This window comes from Palaemon carinicauda, chromosome 27, assembly GCF_036898095.1.
Source record: "Palaemon carinicauda isolate YSFRI2023 chromosome 27, ASM3689809v2, whole genome shotgun sequence".
Lineage (NCBI taxonomy): Eukaryota > Metazoa > Arthropoda > Malacostraca > Decapoda > Palaemonidae > Palaemon > Palaemon carinicauda.
Window position 1 is genome coordinate 58,465,417 of NC_090751.1, and position 22,203 is coordinate 58,487,619.

Here is a 22,203-nt window from a genome sequence, read left to right on the forward strand (position 1 = left end):
CTCCTCCTGTGAGAGCTCCTCCACAGTGGCGCAGTCCTCAGCCCATGCAGCATGCTCTGCAGACCTTACAGCATGAGCCGCATTCCATGCAGCATGAGCCTCATACCATGCAGCATGAGCCTCATCCCATGCAGCATGAGCCTCATACCATGCAGCATGAGCCTCATCCCATGCAGCATGAGCCTCATCCCATGCAGCATGAGCCGCATGCCATGCAGCATGAGCCGCATACCATGCAGCATGAGCCGCATCCCATGCAGCATGAGCCGCATGCCATGCAGCATGAGCCGCATGCCTCACAGCATGCTCTGCATACCACACCCCATGCTCCTCAGCCCACCGCAGACCCTCCCTCACACCGGCCCTCTGCTTTTGTTGTTGCCAGCTCACAGTCTGTCCAGCAGAGGCATGATGATGGATCCGCAGGTACGCATGCACCCGTTCTGCAGGATTCAGCCGTTCAGCTTGCTGCTCTGCCTTTGCCTCTTACAACTCAACTGTCGGGTGAGGAGGTTTCTGAGGATGAAGCTGCTCATCTTGATGATCCTCATTCTGATGTTGAAGGACACAAGTCTTCGCCACCCTCCTTAGACTTCCGCAAAGTCCTTGCTTTGTTCAGAGAGTTGTACCCTGAACACTTTGTGTCTGCAACCCCTCGTTCTCCTCCCTCCGAGTTTGCTCTGGGCATGCAGTCTACTGCTCCTGCCTTCACCAAGCTTGTTCTTGCCAGATCTTCAAGGAGAGCTTTGAGGGTTATGGGGGATTGGTTGCAGTCCAAGAAGCAACTGGGAAGGACCTCTTTTGTGTTTCCTCCTCCCAGGCTGGCTTCTAAGTCGGGCGTCTGGTATGCCACGGGAGAGGAACCTGGCTTGGGGGTTCCTGCCTCTGCCCAGGCCGACTTCTCAAGTCTGGTTGACTCTCCCCGCAGGTTGGCTATGAGACGTTTGAAGATCTGCTGGTCCCCTACAGATCTTGATCACTTGTTAAGGGGAGTCTTTCGTGCCTTCGAGATATTCAACTTCCTCGATTGGTGTCTGGGATCCTTAAGCAGGAAGACTGCCCCTTCTGACAAGGACTCAGCCATGCTGATCATGTCCAGCATGGACAAGGCAATACGGGATGGGTCTGGCGAGCTTGCGGCTTCTTATGTATCAGGGGTCCTCAAGAAAAGGGAACATCTGTGCTCCTTCTTATCTGCTGGTATCACCCCTTGCCAGAGGTCAGAGTTACTTTTTGCTCCTCTGTCCAAGTGTCTGTTTCCGGAGGAATTAATTAAGGGGATGACTGCCTCTCTTCTCCAGAAGGATACGCATGACCTCATGGCTTCTTCTGCACGTAAGGCTAAGACCTTACCTTCCGTGACTAAACCTTACCGCCCTCTAGCAGTTGATACTCCTGCTTCCAGGTTCATCCCACCCTTTCGTGGCAGAACCTCCAGCAGAGGAGGTACCCGTGCAGACAGTAACCGTGGCAAGTCCAAGAAGGGTGCCAAGTCCACAAGAGGCAAGTTTTGACTTCCCTCCTCTCCAGACAGCTGTAGGAGCCAGACTGAAGACCTTCTGGCAAGCTTGGGAGAGCAGAGGTGCAGACGCTCAGTCTGTGAAGTGGCTGAGGGAGGGATACAGAATTCCGTTCTGCCGCAATCCCCCTCTAGCTACATCTCCCATCAACCTCTCTCCCAACTACAAGGAGAAGGACAAGAGGCTAGCGTTACAACAAGAGGTGTCGCTCTTGCTACACAAGGAGGCAGTGGTCATAGTCCGGGACCATCAATCCCCGGGCTTTTACAACCGTCTCTTCCTGGTAGCCAAGAAGACAGGAGGTTGGAGACCGGTGCTGGACGTCAGTGCGCTCAATGCTTATGTCACCAAGCAGACGTTCACTATGGAGACGACGAAGTCAGTCCTAGCAGCGGTCAGGCAGGAGGACTGGATGGTCTCGTTAGACCTGAAAGACGCATACTTTCACGTCCCCATCCATCCAGACTCCCAACCTTTCCTGAGATTCGTCTATGGAAAGGTTGTGTACCAGTTCCAAGCCCTGTGTTTTGGCCTAAGCACGGCACCTCTTGTGTTTACGCGACTGATGAGGAATATTGCGAAATTCCTTCACTTGGCAGACATCAGAGCCTCCCTCTATTTAGACGACTGGCTTTTAAGAGCTCCCACAAGTCGTCGCTGTCTGGAGAATCTCAGATGGACTATGGATCTGACCAAGGAACTGGGCCTCCTGGTCAATTTAGAGAAGTCCCAGCTCGTCCCATCCCAGACCATTGTTTACCTGGGTATGGAGATTCAGAGTCGAGCTTTTCGGGCTTTTCCGTCGGCCCCAAGGATCAACCAAGCCCTAGAATGCATCCTGAGCATGCTGAGAAGGAGCCGATGCTCAGTAAGGCAGTGGATGAGTCTAACAGGGACACTTTCATCGCTGTCCCTGTTCATCGAGTTAAGGAGACTCCACCTCCGCCCCCTTCAGTATCATCTGGCTGCTCACTGGATCAAGGACATGACGCTAGAGACGGTTTCAATTCCTGTTTCCGAGGAGATGAGGTCTACTCTAACGTGGTGGAAGAACAGCATTCTTCTCAAGGAAGGTCTTTCGTTAGCTGTTCAGACCCCCGACCACCATCTCTTCTCGGACGCATCAGACTCGGGCTGGGGTGCGACATTGGACAGACAGGAATGCTCGGGAACATGGAATCAGGAACAAAGAACACTCCACATCAATTGCAAGGAGTTGTTGGCGGTTCATCTGGCCTTAATGAACTTCAAGTCCCTCCAGCTAAACAAGGTGGTGGAGGTAAACTCCGACAACACCACAGCCTTGGCTTACATCTCCAAGCAGGGGGGGACTCATTCGAGGAAGTTGTTCGAGATCGCAAGGGACCTCCTCATTTGGTCAAAAGATCGAAGGCTCACGCTGGTAACGAGGTTCATTCAGGGCGATATGAATGTCATGGCAGATCGCCTCAGCCGGAAGGGTCAGGTCATCCCCACAGAGTGGACCCTTCACAAGAATGTTTGCAGCAGACTTTGGTCCCTGTGGGGTCAGCCTACCATAGATCTGTTCGCTACCTCGATGACCAAGAGGCTCCCATTGTATTGTTCTCCGATTCCAGACCCGGCAGCAGTTCACGTGGATGCTTTTCTGCTGGATTGGTCCCATCTCGACCTGTATGCATTCCCGCCGTTCAAGATTGTCAACAGGGTACTTCAGAAATTCGCCTCTCACAAAGGGACACGGCTGACGTTGGTTGCTCCCCTCTGGCCCGCGAGAGAATGGTTCACAGAGGTACTGCAATGGCTGGTCGACGTTCCCAGGACTCTTCCTCTAAGAGTGGACCTTCTGCGTCAACCTCACGTAAAGAAGGTACACCCAAGCCTCCACGCTCTTCGTCTGACTGCCTTCAGACTATCGAAAGACTCTCAAGAGCTAGAGGCTTTTCGAAGGAGGCAGCCAGAGCGATTGCTAGAGCTAGGAGAACATCCACTCTCAGAGTCTATCAATCTAAATGGGAAGTCTTCAGAACCTGGTGCAAGGCCAATGCAGTTTCCTCAACCAGTACCACTGTAACCCAGATTGCTGACTTCCTGTTACATCTAAGGAACGTTAGATCCCTATCAGCTCCTACGATCAAGGGTTATAGAAGTATGTTGGCAGCGGTTTTCCGCCACAGAGGCTTGGATCTTTCCTCCAACAAAGATCTGCAGGACATCCTTAGGTCTTTTGAGACCTCTAAGGAACGTCGGTTGTCCACTCCAGGCTGGAATCTAGACGTGGTCCTAAGGTTCCTGATGTCATCTAGATTTGAACCGCTACAACTCTTTCAAGGACCTCACATTAAAAACTCTTTTCCTAGTATGCCTAGCAACAGCTAAGAGAGTAAGTGAGATCCACGCCTTCAGCAGGAACATAGGTTTCACATCTGAAACGGCTACATGTTCCTTGCAGCTCGGTTTTTTGGCTAAAAACGAGCTTCCTTCACGTCCTTGGCCTAAATCGTTCGAGATCCCTAGCCTATCCAACTTGGTGGGTAACGAGCTGGAGAGAGTACTTTGCCCAGTCAGAGCTCTTAGGTACTATCTGAAAAGGTCAAAACCTTTACGAGGACAATCAGAAGCCTTATGGTGTGCTGTTAAGCCTTCGCTACCTATGTCTAAGAATGCAGTTTCTTACTACATCAGGCTTCTGATTAGAGAAGCTCATTCTCATATGAAGGAAGAAGACCTTGCTTTACTGAAGGTAAGGACACATGAAGTGAGAGCTGTGGCTACTTCAGTGGCCTTCAAACAGAACCGTTCTCTGCAGAGTGTTATGGATGCAACCTATTGGAGAAGCAAGTCAGTGTTCGCATCATTCTATCTCAAAGATGTCCAGTCTCTTTACGAGAACTGCTACACCCTGGGACCATTCGTAGCAGCGAGTGCAGTAGTAGGTGAGGGCTCAGCCACTACATTCCCATAATCCCATAACCTTTTTAACCTTTCTCTTGATTGCTTTTATTGTTGTTTTTGGGTTGTACGGTCGGCTAAGAAGCCTTCCGCATCCTGGTTGATTTGGCGGGTGGTCAATCCTTTCTTGAGAAGCGCCTAGGTTAGAGGTTGTGATGAGGTCCTTTAGTATGGGTTGCAGCCCTTTATACTTTAGCCACCTAAGAGTCGTTCAGCATCCTAAGAGGACCGCTACGCTCAGTAAGGAAGACGTACTTATTAAAGGCAGAGTAATGGTTCAAGTCGACTTCCTTACCAGGTACTTATTTATTTTTTATTGTTATTTTGAATAACTAATAAAAATGAAATTCGGGATACTTAGCTTCTTTGTTAACATGTATACTGGTCTCCACCCACCACCCTGGGTGTGAATCAGCTACATGATCATCGGGTAAGATTAATATTGAAAAATGTTATTTTCATTAGTAAAATAAATTTTTGAATATACTTACCCGATGATCATGATTTAAATGACCCGCCCTTCCTCCCCATAGAGAACCAGTGGACCGAGGAGAAAATTGAGGTCTTGTTGACAAGAAGTACTGGAGTACCTGACCACAGATGGCGCTGGTGAGTACACCCCCACCTGTATAAGCGATCGCTGGCGTATCCCGACCGTAGATTTCTGTCGGGCAACGGAGTTGACAGCTACATGATCATCGGGTAAGTATATTCAATAATTTATTTTACTAATGAAAATAACATTTTATTATAAATTTATAATGATGTTTTGTATATAGGTACTTAAAAGATTGTGATTTGTTTTGAAATATTTCAGGTTATTATTTCATCTGGAATATGTTTACTGGGTCATGAGACAGATGGAAATGGGGATCGGAATACTTTGAATAAATATAGGTGAGCAAAATTAAAGTATAGTACATTTATTATTTTTTAAAAGATATTCTTATTTATTTCTTGGGTTACCACTTTTTATTTTTTTACAGGTTGTGTTAGGAGCTGTACTGAATCTAAATTTTTGCAATATGTATTACAACTGTGGTTAAGCTGCAGATTTAGCAATACAGTACTGTTCCCTACAAAGAAATAAAAATTCCAGTTGATAACATTTTGCAGGTATAAAAGTTGGTGAAGCTAATTTGTATTCCAGGTAAGTGTCTTTGATAATGATTTTCATTTAAAAAAAAAAAAAAGATAAAGTTAGATTGTTGTTGAAATTTGCTCTTGGGATGAAGAATGTTTTCCTCTCAATGATTTAACCTTGCCAAGTATTTACCATTATTATTATCATTATTATTACTTGCTAAGATACAACCCTAGTTGAAAAAGCAGCATGCTATAAGACCAGGGGCTCCAACAGGGTAAATAGGTGAGTGAGGAAAACAAGGAAATAAGAGATTTGCCTGCTCCAAAACATGAAAACTTTTAGCCCCTCCCTCAAATAAACTTTTTCCTATAGCCTTACTGCATCCTAAAGCTGCGGTCTCACACCTAATTATGAAATCTCTCATCTTTTCACCAGATTCTCTATATTTTAAAGTACTAATTCATCTTCCCATAGTTATCTATTATTGTGTCCTTTGGATATCGTCATCATCTCCTCCTACGCCTATTGATGCAAAGGGCCTTGGGTAGATTTCGCCAGTTGTCTCTTATCTTGTGCTTTTAATACGATACTACTCCATTCACCATCTACGTCGCGCCTCACATGATGAGGGGTAGATGGAGATGGTTTGGGCATGCTCTTTGCACTCCCCAAGAGAGATTAGTTCACCAAACATTCAGGTGGGCTCTTCAAGGGACTAGAAGAGCTTGAAGACCCAGACCTACATGGCTGAGGACTATGAAGCGCGAAGTATGAAACCTTTAGATATACCTCGTCTAATTTCTTTTAATGTTACAATTGAACAGTCGGCACCTTTCAGTTTTGCTCTATCTCTTCTGTCACTTCTAAAGCCTTTCCTTTCAAACTCGATCTAATTTCTATACCTGAATTTTTAACAGCATCCCCACATACAGTACTATCAACCAATCCTCTACCTCTAACTGACCTTTCCAAGCTTTGTATTCTGACTCTTTACCACAAAGCCTAGGACATTCCTTCCTCCAGTTTACCACAAAGCCTAGGACATTCCTTCCTCCAACTCCATTCTGTCTCCTTAGTGTTTCCCATAGCGAAAGTGTAACCAAAGAATTCAGACAACTAACACAGTCGATGTCCGAGCCCAGGTTTACGTCTAACCATGCTCTGCCATCACTGATAACTTGACCGTATTCAGTCGTTACATACAAACCAATGCTATTTATAGGGACAGTGAGTCCCACTTTGCTTTTGGCTCTGGTGGAGAACGGCTGTTACCGTTGTCCCCCTCGCCAAATTTTGACAGCCATTATTAATCTTTTTTTGCTTTTTCTTTGCAATATGTGTGTGCTTCTTCCTGATCATTATGCGAATCTGCCCAGGACCTGAGGGTGCTCTTTTGGGACCTTTATATCCTTAGCAGATATCGATCCTCATTGTTCGTCCCGCCTGTAGATGTAAACAATGTGATTAGAATAATACTTGCGCAAAATGCCGGGAGTGGTCTGCCTCTCGGTGGGAAAGGTTTGGGCACCGACAGAAGAAGGATGCTAAAAGAGATTCGTTGCCTTTGGGGTCATCCTTGAAGTGGAAGAAATCCAAAGCTACTTGTTCGGCCCCCTGACCTTCCTCCGAACCTCCTGCTCAGCCAGTTTCCTCTGGGGAACTGTTGAATAGTAGCCAAGTCCAATTAACTCTTGGACAACCTCGGTTCTTGAAAGACTGTACTTCTTCCCCTGGCGAAGGGGGCCCGCCTCTCCAACCGTGTGAGTCCATAATTTTTCCTGATATTTTTCAGGTGTGGCCATCCCTTGGTATTGTTCGATCCTCCTTCAAAGGAGGATCTGTTGCAACTCCTTCAGGTGGGTGATGAAAGGCAATGTTCTTCCTCCTGAGAGGTAGATCCGTTGGCCTTGCTCAGTGTAGAACTTTGCAACCCTAACGAGTCATCTGCGGCCCTGCCTCGTTCATCGCTGTTGCCGAGTATTATTCTCCTCCCCCTCGCCGAGCATATTTCGGGAGAGGAGCAAAGTCCGAGGCAAGTCTCTCCTGAGGTTGGTCACCTCTCTTGTTTGCGAGGGAGAACCCCCATGGAGACTAATCTTCGAAAGACTGCCAGAGACCAGCTTGCAGGTCAGCCCTCCCATGTGGAGGCTTTTCCTCACCAGCAACGGACTCTTAGTGTTCGTGGCCTCCTTGTCACCTCAGACATTCTATTTTGCCTCTGGCAAAGAGACATTTGGTTTGCTCTTCTCCATTTGCTGCTGAGCGATGCCCTTCAGAGGATCTGCCATCGCCTAGAGACCGTCGGTCTGACAATTCTCGCCAGTCTCGCTGCTCGCCATCTGGTTCCCGACCTTCGCCTGTTTCACCAGACTCGCCGTTCTCAAGCCTTGCAGCGATCACCACTCGAACACTCCTCGACGACTGCTCGCCAACGAACTGCTGTTCATGGTTTTCCAGCAGTTTCTAGTCGCCCACCTCCTCGTCACTCGTCCGCTCGTCACTGACCAGCTGCTCACCGTTCACCAATGGCTCGCCTGCTCGTAACCGACCAGCTGCTCGTCGTTTAAGAACGGTTCACCTATCGTCAACGATTCGTTACTCTCTGACGTCTTGCCACTCACCAGCTCACCATCGGCCTTCAACTGCTCATCAGTCGGCGTCAGCTCGTCGTTCGCTAGCGTTCAAACGTCATCCTCCCGTCCATCAGTGTCATTCGCTAGCTTTCAAACATCGGCCTCCCCGCTAGCTTTTAAATGTCGGCCTCCCGTCCATCAATCCATCGCTGCTCACCAATCTGCAGGCGTCCGGAATTCTCCTACTGCTCGTCAATTACCGACCTCTCGGTACTCTTAGTTAATCAGCAGCCTATCAAGCAGTGACCATTCGTTACTCTTGGGTGACTCGCGATCGCTCGCCCACTATTCAGTGTTCGCCAGAACGGTACCGTTCTAGGAAACATCGTCGTTCTTGTGAGAGAGCAGTCTACTTGCAGAGATCTTTTTCGTTGATCATCTTGGGAGATCTTTCGGCCAGTGCCACAGTGGGTCGGGAAAAGTGTTTTGGAGCCCTAGTAAGGGCCGTCCATCAGGCTTTTGTTGTAGGTGTTCCCCTGGTTCTTCCCTCGGGAACACCCAGGATACCTCTGGAGAAGCCTGCCTCTCCTTTGGTGAATCCAAGGCGAAGATCCACGATTCCTCCCTGTAAAGAAACTTTGGTTTCTTCCTCTCCCCTGAAGAGGAAAAGATGAGTTTCTGACAAGGTAGTCTCACCTAGAGTCAAGTTGAATCGTCTAAACATCCAGGCGGAGGCTCAGCATTCTCGTCCCTATGCTTCCTCGACCAGTTACTCAACCTTCTCCAGCTTTGCAAGAGGCTTCACTTAAAGAAGATTTTCTAGTGAGCTCCTTCCGCCCATCTCCCATCAAGGTGGTCCCTCAAGAACTTCAACTAGTTTTGAAGCCCGTGGAAGAAGCCATGTCGCCTCCTACGGGTTGAGTAATGATAGGGGTTCCCTCTGAAAACCTTCTTCCTGGAAACCTTCCTCCCTCAGAGGAAAGAAAACAAGGATTCTAAGACCCTACAGAAATCCTCTGTGAGGACTCTGCGACCTTTAGAGGGTCCCAGTAGACACTCTCCAGTACCACATCACTTCATTGATGACCACAATCCACCCTGAGATGACATCTGGTGGGTGGAAGACTCCAAACTTGACGATCTTCTTCCCAAGGCTGCTAGTCCGAGGCAATTGGAGGCAGAACAAAGGGAGTCCTAACATGTCTTCTGGCAGGTTTTGAGTAGCAGAGGACCTTCAATGGGTTGTCAGACCGGGCAGTGACCCTTCAGGAGGGCAAAGACACGGTCTTAGACTGTGTCTATGACATTCAAAAACCTCCCTAAGACCAGTGCGGCCTTGCCCTGGTCTCAGGGTCTGAAGTGTCCGTCAGAAGGTGATTGGTCAGTTCACCGTCTCCTCCAGCTCTCTCCGAGGCGGCTCATTCTCAAGACTCCTCCTGCCACTGTGTGTGCATCATAGGAAGTACTATGAGGTTTTCAATAAGCCTCTTCAGGCCCTCCCTCACCACCAGAACCCCAATCATTCAAAAATAAGGGGGGTTCCTATTTTTTGACCTAGCAATTCCCATTTCCCGGGAACTTAAAAAAGCCATCGTGGACCATATGTTCGATAATTCCGTGGAGGAATTGTCAAGGGGATCTCTCTAGAGAGACTTTTTGGGTTTCAGGTTTTGTCCTCTGCATCAGAGATCCTCTACCAGGAAAATGTGGCGAATTATGCTATGCAAGCTACTTCGTGGCTGAACCTCTGGTTTGGGTGTGTGGGAAAACTGGTGCCGACCAATCCGGCTCCAGGAAGGCGACGAAAACTTTTCTGCTCTTGGGAACTCAAACCATAGAGTTCCTTGCCCACCAAGCTGTAAACTTGTGGGCAAACACCATCCTGAGGAGAAGAGATTTGATAGCGGAGAGGTTCCATCGTCAAGTCCCACAGATCGACTTAGCAAAACTCTGGAACTCCTGTCTGGAGGGGTCTTCCTTGTTCAAGCCAGAAGACTTAGCTGGCTGCGGAGAGATGAAGTCCAATCACGACAACATCCTCCATAGGGCCTTGACATCCCGGCCCTTTAGACCACCTCCCCCTCCTCGCAGAAGAAACAGCAGAAACCATCAACGGGCAAGACTGCAGCCATCTATCAAGGTGTCTAATAAGCCCTTTCCTGCTAAAGACAGGAAAAGCCCCAAGTCCTCCCGGGGAGGGAAGAATCCTAGGGGAGGCGGCCAAGACCGCAACCACTAGGATGGGCAAGCCTCCTACTTGTCCAATAGTGGGGGGATGCCTGTATCGTTGCTGGCAGAGGTGGATGCAGCTCGGGGCCGAACACTGGACAGTCTCTGTGATTCGTTCAGGGTATCGCGTCCCATTCAAACAATCTCTTCCTCCACTGGCCAAAGCTCCAGTTCCATCAATCTCTCATGCGAAGGGATCCGCAAAGGAGCTGGCTCTTCAGGCCAAAGTCCAGACCATGTTGGAGAAGGGAGCTCTGTAAGAGGTCTTCATCAACTCCCCGGGTCTCTTCAGTCGACTTTCTTGTGAAAGAGGTGTCTGGAGGCTGGAGAACAGTCATCAACCTCTCACCTCTTAACAAATTTGTTTAAATTCCATTCAGCATGGAGATGGTAGACACAGTCAGACAAGTGGTAAGACCACAGGACTTCATGTGTACACTGGACCTAAATAACGCATACTTCTAAATCCCCAAAAGTCTGTCTTCAAGGAAGTATCTCAGAATCATTACAGACAACAAGACATAGCAGTTAAAGATGCTGTGCTTCGGTCTTTCCACAGCACCTCGGGTTTTCACAAGTGTGTTTGCCCTAGTATCATCTTGGGCTCAAGGAATCATCATCCGTCTCCAACACTATCTGCATGACCGGCTGATTGTATCAGACTCGGTGGCAGTCCTTCTTCAAAACCGAGACAAACTTCTGAGCCTTTACCAAGATCTGGAGATCATGGTAAACCTTGAAGTCATCAATGTTTCCCTCTCAACAACTGGTATACAGTACCTAGGAAGGATAATAGACACTGACCTTCAGAAAGTCTTCCCATCAGATGACAGGCTAGTGAGGGTGAGGAAGGTGGCAAGACCATTCCTCAGCAGGCAAGAACAACTCCTAGCCCAGAGGTGGTTGTGTCCTAGGGCACATAACATCCCTGGCCCGTCTAGTTCCCAATGGCCACCTCAGGATACGATCTCTCCAGTGGCGGCTAAAGTCCATCTGGAATCAGGCCCATGTTTCCCCAGATATTTTGATCCTCATGGAACCAGACGAACAGATGGACCTTGAATGGCGGGTGGCAGATGAGAATCTACTGAAGGGCATTGACCTTGTCCTTCCCCCGGACTCGGATGCATCAAAAGAAGGGTGGGGGCCGTACATGTTGGACCAAACGACCTCAGGCCTATGGTCAGAGTTCAAAAAGTACCAGCACATAAATCTCTGAGAGATGAAGGCTGCCTTCCTGGCCCTTCAACAATTCCTGGTGGGCCACTTTGTGGTAGTGATGAGCGACAACACCACATTAGTGGCTTATATCAACAATCAAGGCAGTACTTTTTCGCAGCACCTATTCTATCAGGCAATAGAGATCCTGAGATGGCCAGAAAACTACTCGATGACCCTATCAGCTCTCGGGCAATCTGAGCAGAATGACTCTGATAGTGGGCTCCGATTTGTTTCTGAATCGTCTAGTAGCCAACAAAGTCCTGACTGTGGACCCATTTTGCAACATTCCTGAACTGCACGGCTACCCAGTTCCGGACCCCAAGGCTTTCTGGCAAGATTCATTCCTGTAACAGTGGGACAACATTGACATTTACACCTTTCCCATGTTTTGTCTGATAAGAAGAGTACTCAAGACCAGAATATCATTCAATCTCTCAATGACCCTCATAGCTCTGCTATGGCATCACACGGAATGGTTCCTGACGGAGGTTCCAAGAAAGCTCCCGCCACAACACTAACACTATCTACTTAGACAATTAGACAACCACATGTCAGCATCTTCCACAAAGCTGTAGCTTTGCTACGACTTTACGCCTGGAGACTATCCAGCACCTCCTCGCCCAGAGAAGATTTTTGCAAGAAGTTGCAAAGCGGATGGCTGAACACCTGTGAAGATTGTCAGCATCAGTCTTCCAGGCAAAGTGGAATGTCCTCTGGTGTTGGTGTTATGAAAGGGATATCTCTCCCCCTGATGCCACTATCCCAGCAATAGTGGAGTTCCTTGTGCACCTGCGAGAGGAAATGCTCCTCTTGGTTTTGGTAGTAAAAGGTTACCGCTCAGCCTCGAGTCCCGCCTTTAAGCTGAAAGGAGTAGATATTTCATCTTTGCTGGAAGTTTCTCTCCTCATACTTGCCTTGGCTTTGGCCAAAAGTTAGTAAACTACATGGACTCTAATATGACGTCGCCCATTCAAGGAGATGGGAAAGGTAAGCTTCAGCTTCGTCCCTGAGTTTGTTGCAAAGACTCAAAATCCGGGGGTAGCGGATCCTGGATTTGATTCCTTCCGGATAATTAGTCTCCATTCTGTAACCAATGACCCAGATCAACTGTTACAGTACTGTGTACTGTAAGGGGTTTGAGGTACTACCTCAAAAGAACATCAGCAGCTCGCTCCCGTGTGCCAGCACTCTTCATCAGCACGGGGAAGGTCAAGAGGAGGATCACAAAGAACACCATCTCTGCCTAGATTTGCAAAGTCATTAACCTGGCGCTGAATCCAGATCCTCCTCCGACACGTCGACCCAGATCACATGACGTCGGGCATTGCTACATTCCTGGCGTTCAAAAGAAACTACTGTGGCACAGATTCTAAAGCAGGTGTTTGGAAGTCAGACGACCTTCTTTGCCCTATACCTGCAAGACGTAACCCACAGTAGCACGGAAACCTTTTCATTGGTCCTGTGGTGGCAGCGCAAGAACTGGTTTAACACCTCAGCCTCCTTGATTGACAAGTAGCAGGAGGTTTAGGGCATTGGTTACCTGGGATTAGTCTGAATGAATGATTAAGAATGACTGGCTCCTTTTCTTATCCTCTCCTCTCTTGGGGAAATCAGCATCCAGGGTCCTCTGCAAAGCTGACCTCAACCAACTGCAGGTAAACCATTGTTCCCTGTGCAACCTACCATTGTGTCTACTGTTACGTCCCCATCATACCCTATTAAGGGGGTATTGGGAATGTCTTAATAACCTCCGAAGATTCCTATGACTCGGATGAACTCTTACCTAGACAGTCACATTGCTAGTATCACAAACACACAGCTTGAGTAGGCCGCAGACCATGCAAAGCACGGTTTAAGCAAGGTGAAGGGTCTCCTCCTTTTATGGGCTAAAAACATAAAGAGGGTTGGCAAGGACTTCACCCTCCTAAAAATTGCCACAGGTTTGTATTGTTAAGGAAAACGCAAATTACTTCCAAATTTGTCATACTTTTATTAGTTACCTTCTTTATCTGATGTCGGCTTATCAACACAAAAACAATTCCATCACTAGATACATACAAACCAATTCAGACAAGAGAGCGTGCCCACCACCAATATAATTCAATAATAATGATTCCAGTCACTGACTCCCCTCCAACAATCTCCTTCACTAACAACAACACGTGACCTGATGTCACATAAACAATTAGTTTCTAAACTAATTATCACTATATTGCCTTTTTACTTATAAACAAATATCTTAATGTTTTTCTCACAATCTTTTCCACCTTTTCTAATAATAATTCACTTTTACACTTGCTAACCTTTCAACTATAATACTGTACTTGGTAAGGGTAGAAGAGACTCTTTAGCTATGGTAAGCAGCTCTTCTAGGAGAAGGACACTCCAAAATCAAACCATTGTTCTCTAGTCTTGGGGTAGAGTTCTCTTGCTTGAGGGTGCACTCAGGCACACTATTCTATCTTATTTCTCTTCCTCCCGTTTTTTTTTTACTTTTTTATAGTTTACATATGAAATATTTATTTCAATGTTGTTTCTGCTCTTAAAATATTTTATTTTGATTGTTAATTACTTTTCTTGTAGTTTCTGTATTTCCTTTCCTCACTGGGCTATTTTCCATGTTGGAGGTCTAGGGCTTATAGCTCTCTGCTTTGCCAACTAGGGTTTTAACTTAGCAAGTAATAATAATAGTAATAATGGGTCTGGTAGCCTTGTATGGCTGCCTCATGGACCCACCATTAGCTTCGGTGTGTTAATGCTAGTGTATGTGTGGTTACATGGTCTCTGGTCGGGACTTGTGGAGTGGCTGAAGCGGGTACTATGAGTAAATGTCTCAGGTTTGTGAAGCTAGGAAAAATAAGTTATTTTAAAATTTGCAGTTCTTTCCTGTAGATACAAACCCTGGTTTTTTTGTTTTTTTTTCTCCATGAAATTCAAGCCTCGCATGCCTTAAAGGTAAGCAAACAGAGTCACAGCCTGACGAAGAGGTATGACTTGGTATAAAAACAGCCAAATATGATGGAAGGATTTGCATACATTTCATCACCCGTAGTGGTATGCGTACTGTACCTGCACAAGTGTCCCATCAGCAAAGATACTCCCAAGTGAAGGAGAACTAGAAGAAGAAAGAGTGCTGACAAACAACTCTCATACCAGTACTAAAATGTTGAAGCAACTTAATTTGTGACACAATGCTAGCTGTCCTACAGGGGATTTAAGTTTTTACACCAGCTGTTGGGCATCCACAACAGGACCCAAAGGAAAGATATCTAAGGACCTGTGTGAACAATCCTTCAGGTAATGAGCAGTGAAGGTAGACTGTTATCCAGACACCCACTCCAGGCTAAGTACTTTGGGAGAGGCCCCATCAGCCGCTTCTCCCAAAGATTATAAGCTTTCATGATGTTCTCGCATAACAAGAAACATATGGTGTTCACAAACAAATATCCGTTTTATGGAAAGTTGAAATGCCCTCACAGGACTTACAGTAGTAGCAAACTGTGCAAGCCATTATACCTCCTTGATTGATGAATTGGAGGAGTCAAACCGATCATCGTTAATGGGTGAATTTTGAGTTCTGGCTATGAATTCTGGTACAAATGAGAATGACAGATCTTACTACCCCTCCGAGTGTGACACAGATACAATGGACGTGAAGCTTGCTCACCCGCTCTGATGAGGCCAGGGCAAGGAGTTATACTGTCTTTAAAGTTAGGTCGCTGTTCGTAGTCTTACGCAGGGGTTCATGTGATGCTATCTTTAGGGCCTTAGAATTTTTATCATACTTAAAGTCAGAGGAATGATTTCCCACGGTGAACAAGATTGCTCAAAACTTCTAACAAGGCTGAGAAATCCCTCGAGGAGGAGAGGTCAACTCCCTTCAGTCTAAACACCTGGCTCAAGGTTGAGCGATAGCCTTTTACCGTAGGGACTGAGAGAAGTTTCTTCTCCGTAAGAAAAGTAAAAATTCTGCAATCAGGGAAACTGCCTTGAGTAGGACGATTTCCCTTCTATAACACCAATCACAAGAGGAACCACATTGCCTGGTAGACTTGTGGAGGTATCTCGAAAGTTATTTTCACTGTTGGTCTCAAAAACCTTACTTTCGAAGGAGATGCTGGATAATCTCCAGCGTAAAGAGGTAGGCAATAAACTGCATCATGGAACTTTTTTTTTACATGAGATTGTCATAGAAGGCTTCGCTAGGCTTGAAGATTTTTTGGGACTTCAATGAGCATGCCTAGAAGATCTGGATATAATTCCACATAAGGCCACTTTGGCGCTACTAGCATTACTTGTAGATCTTGAGACAGTCTTACTTTGTTCAAGATCTAACGGATCTAGCAGAATGAGGGAAAGGCGTACTTCCCAGGGGTGCTGGAATGCATCTTCTGCTGCCGAGTCCTAGACTAAAGAACAATATAATGCTAGTTTGTGGTTCAGGTGTTTGGCAAGCATACCAATTATCGGGGATCCCCGCAGTCAGGAGACCACGCCACTGGAGGATTCAAAGATCATTCCGAGCCAAATATCGTCCCTATTCGGCTTGGATTGTCTTGCTATCACATTTCTTGTTGCGAGTTAGATGGCATTCACCTGGGCCCAGTATTGCATCCCCACTGCCACTGCGCAAAGGAAGTTAGAGAGAGCTTCCTTGATTATTGACGTATGTCATTATAGTTGTGGTATTGCTCATCGATGCTACTGATTGATCCTTAACGGTTTCTGTGAAGTGGAGTAATTCTAGGAAAGCTGCTTTCAATTGCAGGTAGTCTATGTAGAACAACTTCTTTTCCTATGTTCATGTCACTGACACACGTTTCTTTCGGAGGTGAGCTTCCCACCCTTGGCGAGACGTATCTAAGAACAGGAGGAAGACTGGAGGATGACCCTGTAGGGATGTTCCAACCAATTACTTATCCTCCTTGATCCACAAAGAACTCTCAGAAGAGTGGATGGAAGGTTGGATGATTGAGATCATTGGGACTTTTAATGCCCACTCAATGGAACAGATGCATTCTCTTGAGAGGCACTAGTTTAAGAGAGGTGAGATGTCAGAGATTTTTGGTTAAAAGTGAGCTTGAAGGAAGTCTTTCTTGAGGAAAGGTACTGCAATTTGCTGGAACTGCAAAAGGCTGTCTCTGAATGGAAACGCTGTCTTGATCTAAGTTTGACCTTGCTAAGATATCATAGACAACACTGGGGGTGAGACCAGACTTCTCGTAATTTAACTTGATCCCGAGACTGCGGAAAAATTCGAGAAGTGACTCCCTGTGGCGTAGAAGCTTGGCTCTTGAGTCCGCCAGTAACAGCCAATTGTCCAGGTAATGCAGGAGTCTGATTCCCATGGCGTGCCCATGAGGAGACCAAAGTGAAAAGACGAGTGCTCTAAGACCTGTAGAGCTGTCGACAGGCCGAAGCACAGCACTCAAAACTGAAAAATCTTTCCTGAGAAGGTGAAACTCGTATACAGTACTGTACTTCCTTGCTCTCGGATAGACTGGGTTCTGGGAGTATGCATCTTGAAGGACTGTAGACAGCTGTAAGTAGTTCTGTTGAATGGCCTGGATAACTGTGATGGGAGTTTCCATTTTGAACCGGGTCCGGAGAATGAACCGTTTCTAGCGAGAAAGGGCCATGACAGATCTCCTGTCTCCCATCAGCTTCTCCACTAGGAAGAGGTTGCTGATGAAACCTGGGGACCTGTCGAAGACTACTTCAATGTCATTCTTCTCCGGCATCTATGTTACTCCTTTCTGTAAAGGAAGGTCTTTCTTGGATCCCGACTAATAAAATTATCTGATCATTGAAGTCTTAAGTCAGAGGAGGGTGACAGTCCATGAACAGAATACCATATCCTGATCAGGAGACCATACCCTGAACTGAGCTCTTCTACCACTCAAATCCCTGCCCCGTAGAACTTTCACCTTGTCCAATGACTTTGCATCCCCTGATAGGTGTTAGGTCAGGGAACATGCTACCGTTAACGGGAATCACGACATCCTCTACTCTTTCAGGAGGGAGGATAGCGTGTCCCAAGAGGGGGACAATGATTCTCCCTGCTTCTTGAATTGTTGCGAATGGTCCTGCTATGACAAAAGACAATGCTTTTGGGGAGCCAGTTAAATGAAGAAGATCAAAGCATAGCTGGGATGGAGCAGAGAAGTGTGTTGCAGGTGCTCTGGCTGCCCAGCGGCAAGAGCCTGTGTCTTACATATGGTAAGGCAATCTACACACACACACACAGGTGCTCTGCTGAAAAAGGAAGCCTCACTAGGCCTCCAATTTTTCTACTGCTACGGCCACTACCACAGGCAAGAATAAGGTCAGGTGATCAATGACGTTGGTATTCCCAAGTGTCGTCATATCCCTGGAACCCATATATCAGGCAAACTTGAATGTGAGAGTGTCCCTTCTATTGAGGATGCAATTTCCCCAAAATGAAGGGGTACTGATGAACCCTGTATTCCAGACATTTTGCTCTGTGAACAAGTTCCTCATACTGTTTGCTGACATCAGCGTCAGACTTAATCAGAATCAGCATAAAAGAAAACTATCCCCAACCCAGTGGTCTATCAAGGAGCATGCCTGAAAAGCTGACATACCCACAGACTCCAAATTCTGTAACTCCGGGTGAGAAAAGGCAGCTATTTGTTGATTAAGGCAATCGTTAGAACTCCCTTGTGTCAGGCCAGCTACATCTGGATCAATAAGTAGGAGGATTTGGATGTAGTCCTGTAGGAACCTAAAACTACTTTTGACAGGAAAAAGCAGGAGGATGTAACCTCGACGACCTGCCTGATCTGAGGGAATTTTCCGCATCTTGAAATTTTTTTATAATTTGAGCCAAAGTATTTCTAGCTTGTCTGAGAGAGGAATTTCAAACTTGTACCCGACACTGCGGGTGTCCGAGAAGAACCCGTCTAACAACTGGTGCATTGGGTGCTTCACCAAGTCCATTGACATGGGGTAAAGACTATTTACACAAAGGATGATGCTTCCCAGGGCCAAGAGCTGTGACTTCCAGACGAGTGACAACTGTAACCTCTGAAAAATCTGATTCGGCAGAGTGGTCTGGAGAATAGTTTATAACGATATGGGATGAAGGGCCTGGAGACATGGTTGTAGGCCTAGACACTTACTTATACTATTGTTGGTTGCTGCTTAGGAAGTGTCTTTGGATTTTTACACTTTTTGAGAACATCTTTTCGCTCCTGGCAAACCTCATGCGCAAGGAGAGTGACGGAGAGTGAGAAGACTTTTAATTAGGTGCATCACACAAAGTTGAAATATGTTCATAATAAAATGGTGAAGGAAGAGGAGGCTTCATCTTTCTCAGCTGAGGAAAGAGGCAAATTAGATGTGTAGTCTGTAATCTTTTCTAGAATAATCGGAATCTCTTCTAGATTAATCATGTTTATCCAAGCCTTCAACTTCTGGATCAGGTTTATGTTTATAAAGAAATAACTTCCGAAGGAGAACTAGGTCCGACACGTGCTGGGAAACAGGAGGAATAACTTTGGAAAAGGGAGGATGTGGCTTTACACTGTCTCTTATCACTAGTGTGAGGTAAAGGGCCCTACCTCTAATACTCAAGAATCTTTACTATGGTCTAAATACTGACAAGTCACTGGTGAATGTTTGTCATCCTCTAAAGGGGCTATTGGAGGAGTGGGTAAAGTCCTGGAAGCAGTAGAGTTCCTAGAACACAATAAGCAACTATGTGAAAAGTTGGAACTTGAGTAACGACAGCAGGATGTGTAGCGGTAGCAGTACGTCCAGGAGGTGTACCAACAAGAGTATGCCTAATGGGGGCGGTACACACAACTGTGGTGACGTGTTCAGGATGCATGACAACAATAGGACCCATAATGGCGGCAACACATTCATGTGGCGTGCGAGCAGTAGGATGGTGCATGTACAGTAGAGCGTGTGGTGCATTCATGTTGTGGATTCTCACGCAGACTCGTCTTAGCTTTGTGGGAAAGCAAACATGGGGATTGTTTGTAGGAGTGTGAACACTGCTGAGTTAGTAGAATCTCAAGAATAATGAGATTTTCTAGGAGAATAATGCACTCATTTCTCTCTGAGGCAAAGCTGTATCTGTAGGATCCAATAGGGTAACCGGAACAGGTGACAAAAATGCAGACCTAGAAGGGGAGTAACAAACTCTATCCAAGATAAAGGTGGTGTACAAGGAGACATATGGCGTACTGCCATAGACTGACAAAGTACGGTTAAGAGTACATTGAGGGCATACATGTGACACACACAGGGAACACTTCTGGAACAAGGAAAGAGAAATCACCTTGGTCTCCTCATCTGCAATAAAAAGTTGCTTGTACAAGCTTAGGACACGAAGATGCTGAATGAGCAGGATTATCAAACTTGGTGATAAAAGAGGCACTTCCACTGTACATTAATTTCCATCGAGATCTAAGGGATCATGATCCACAGAAGTATCTCGTCCTCACCAAGGAGGGCAGGAGAGACATCAATAAATTCGTTCACAAAGACTTGGTAGCCATCCTTCGTTACCGGGGTTTCTGGGAACTCCACTAATAAAGGATCAGATGAAGGAAATTCAGGGCTGGAAAAAGTTAGACTCTTTCCCTCCTTAGAGGTGGAAGCAAGCAAAGGGGAACATCCTGCTTAGCCTTTTTCCTACTGCTTTTGGACTTCTCCCATTGGGAGGGCAATCACACCCAATAAAAATCTCAATGCTCCTGCAAGAGACATAAAGGAGGGATCTATGTAAACTAAATGTGAAGGTGCCACAAGGGCAACCTTCAAGGCCTGGGCAGGTTCTCATAAACAGTTGTTTTAAATACTCTTACGGATTAAAAGAAAAAGATTAATACAAAGCACTGAGGTGGTCGTCAGTGGGTGCACAGCTGTTTGTAACAAAGCTGTGCCAAGCTAACCCCAATTAATAACGAGGGTTTGTATCCCCATAGGGACTAGTAGTGTTTCTTTAAATATATATTTGAAGGCTAAGTTTTTTAACTACCACTAGCATAACTGATGTATATCTACTAATGACACCTTACTAGTTCTAAGGCAGTAGGTTGGCTTGGACACCAACCACCTGTTTAGATATTACTGCTAGTGTGTTAGTGTTCTTTGACTGGCCAGACAGGACTACATTGGATCCATCTTTCTGGTTACAGCTTATTTTTACGTTGCTTACACATACACTGAATAGTCTGGCGTATTCTTTGTGCATTCTCCTCTGCCCTCATAACACACATGACAACACAGATTACCAAACAAATTCTTCTTCACTCAAGAGGTTAACTTCTGCACTATAACTGTTCAGGTGTTATTCAACTTCCCTTTGGTAAGGGTAAAAAAAAAAAAAAAATATTAATAACTGTGGTAAGCAGCTCTTCTAGGACACTAAAATGAAAGCATTGTTCCTTGGGTAAATTAGTATTGACTGCCTCTGTACATGGTCTTCCACTGTCTTGGGGAAGAGTTTTCTTTTATTCCATTCAAGTTTTTTATATTTAGTAAAGGAAAGATCTATATGTTGTTACCTTTCTTTTAATGTTTTATATTGTTAATTGCTTCTCTTGTAGTTTATTTATTTCCTTTCCTCAACGAGGTATTTTTCCATGTTGTAGCCCTTGGGCTTATATAGCATCCAGCTTTTCAAACCAGGGTATGACGTAGCAAGTAAATAATAACAATTTTATTTTATTATGGATACAGCCTCATTTTAGATTTGTATATATAACTTTTATTCAGGCACATGATCATGTTTATAATACTGTCCTTTGAAGGCTTATTTTATGCAATACTATATTTTGAAATTGGAAAAAAATTAACTTTTCACATGTCAACAAGTAATATTTTTCCTCATGCTTTAAGAATAATTAAACAAGATAAAACCTTAATCTTTTTTATTAAGCCTGTGTAAATTAAATTACCATACAAAATAATGGTACTTTTACTTCAGCTGAATTTGTCATCACAAGAGATTCTGACAATATTTCATTATATCCATTTGTCACTGACAATATTCCATTATATCCATTTGTCAAACTAGTAAATCTAGTAAATAACATGATACAAGCCCACCTTTTATAGTCTATATGGTATCAAAAGCTTAAATATAAAACTATATCATATTTCCTTTTTTGTGCAAACTTAAACTTAATTGAAAAAATATCAATTAAATGAAATAATACCACCACCTTGATTTATATCAATTATCATAATTTTCAGCATTTGTTCAAACAACAACTCTCTGGGTCCGCAAAGGTTGAGGCAATCGCATACGATTCACCAAGTCTGGGAAAGTATTCATGGAGAATTGTGATCCCTTCATAGCCTTTCCAACCTCTTGGACTAAATCAGCTACATCAGGGCATGCATCATGTCCAACCACTTTCACTTCTTCAATGTGACCATGGTAAGCCTGAAAGAGAAAATTCATAAAGTATTCCAGAAAAAAATCGTTATCATCGCCATCTTTGAAAAGAACAAAATCAACAACAATACTCCCACAGTATAATGATGATCCTAAATACTATTTATACTAAATCATTTAATGAAATTTACAATGAACATATGGAAATTATCATAATTAAATTTATTTATTAAAAAAGAAACATCATTGGTAGTCTTCAAATTCAGT

The 22,203-nt window shown here is 45.4% G+C and overlaps 1 protein-coding gene across 1 annotated transcript in view; it reads right to left on the minus strand.

Annotated features, from left to right (window-relative positions):
- Positions 1–21,451: 21,451 nt before the first annotated feature.
- The window catches only part of Lipt1 (Lipoyltransferase 1), a 31,648-nt gene continuing 30,896 nt past the window's right edge, over positions 21,452–22,203 (minus strand). The window contains exon 6 of the mRNA XM_068351099.1: positions 21,452–21,984. Within this exon, the coding sequence (XP_068207200.1) occupies positions 21,799–21,984 (186 nt within the window). The 3' untranslated portion in view covers positions 21,452–21,798. The remainder of the gene's footprint in view (positions 21,985–22,203) is intronic.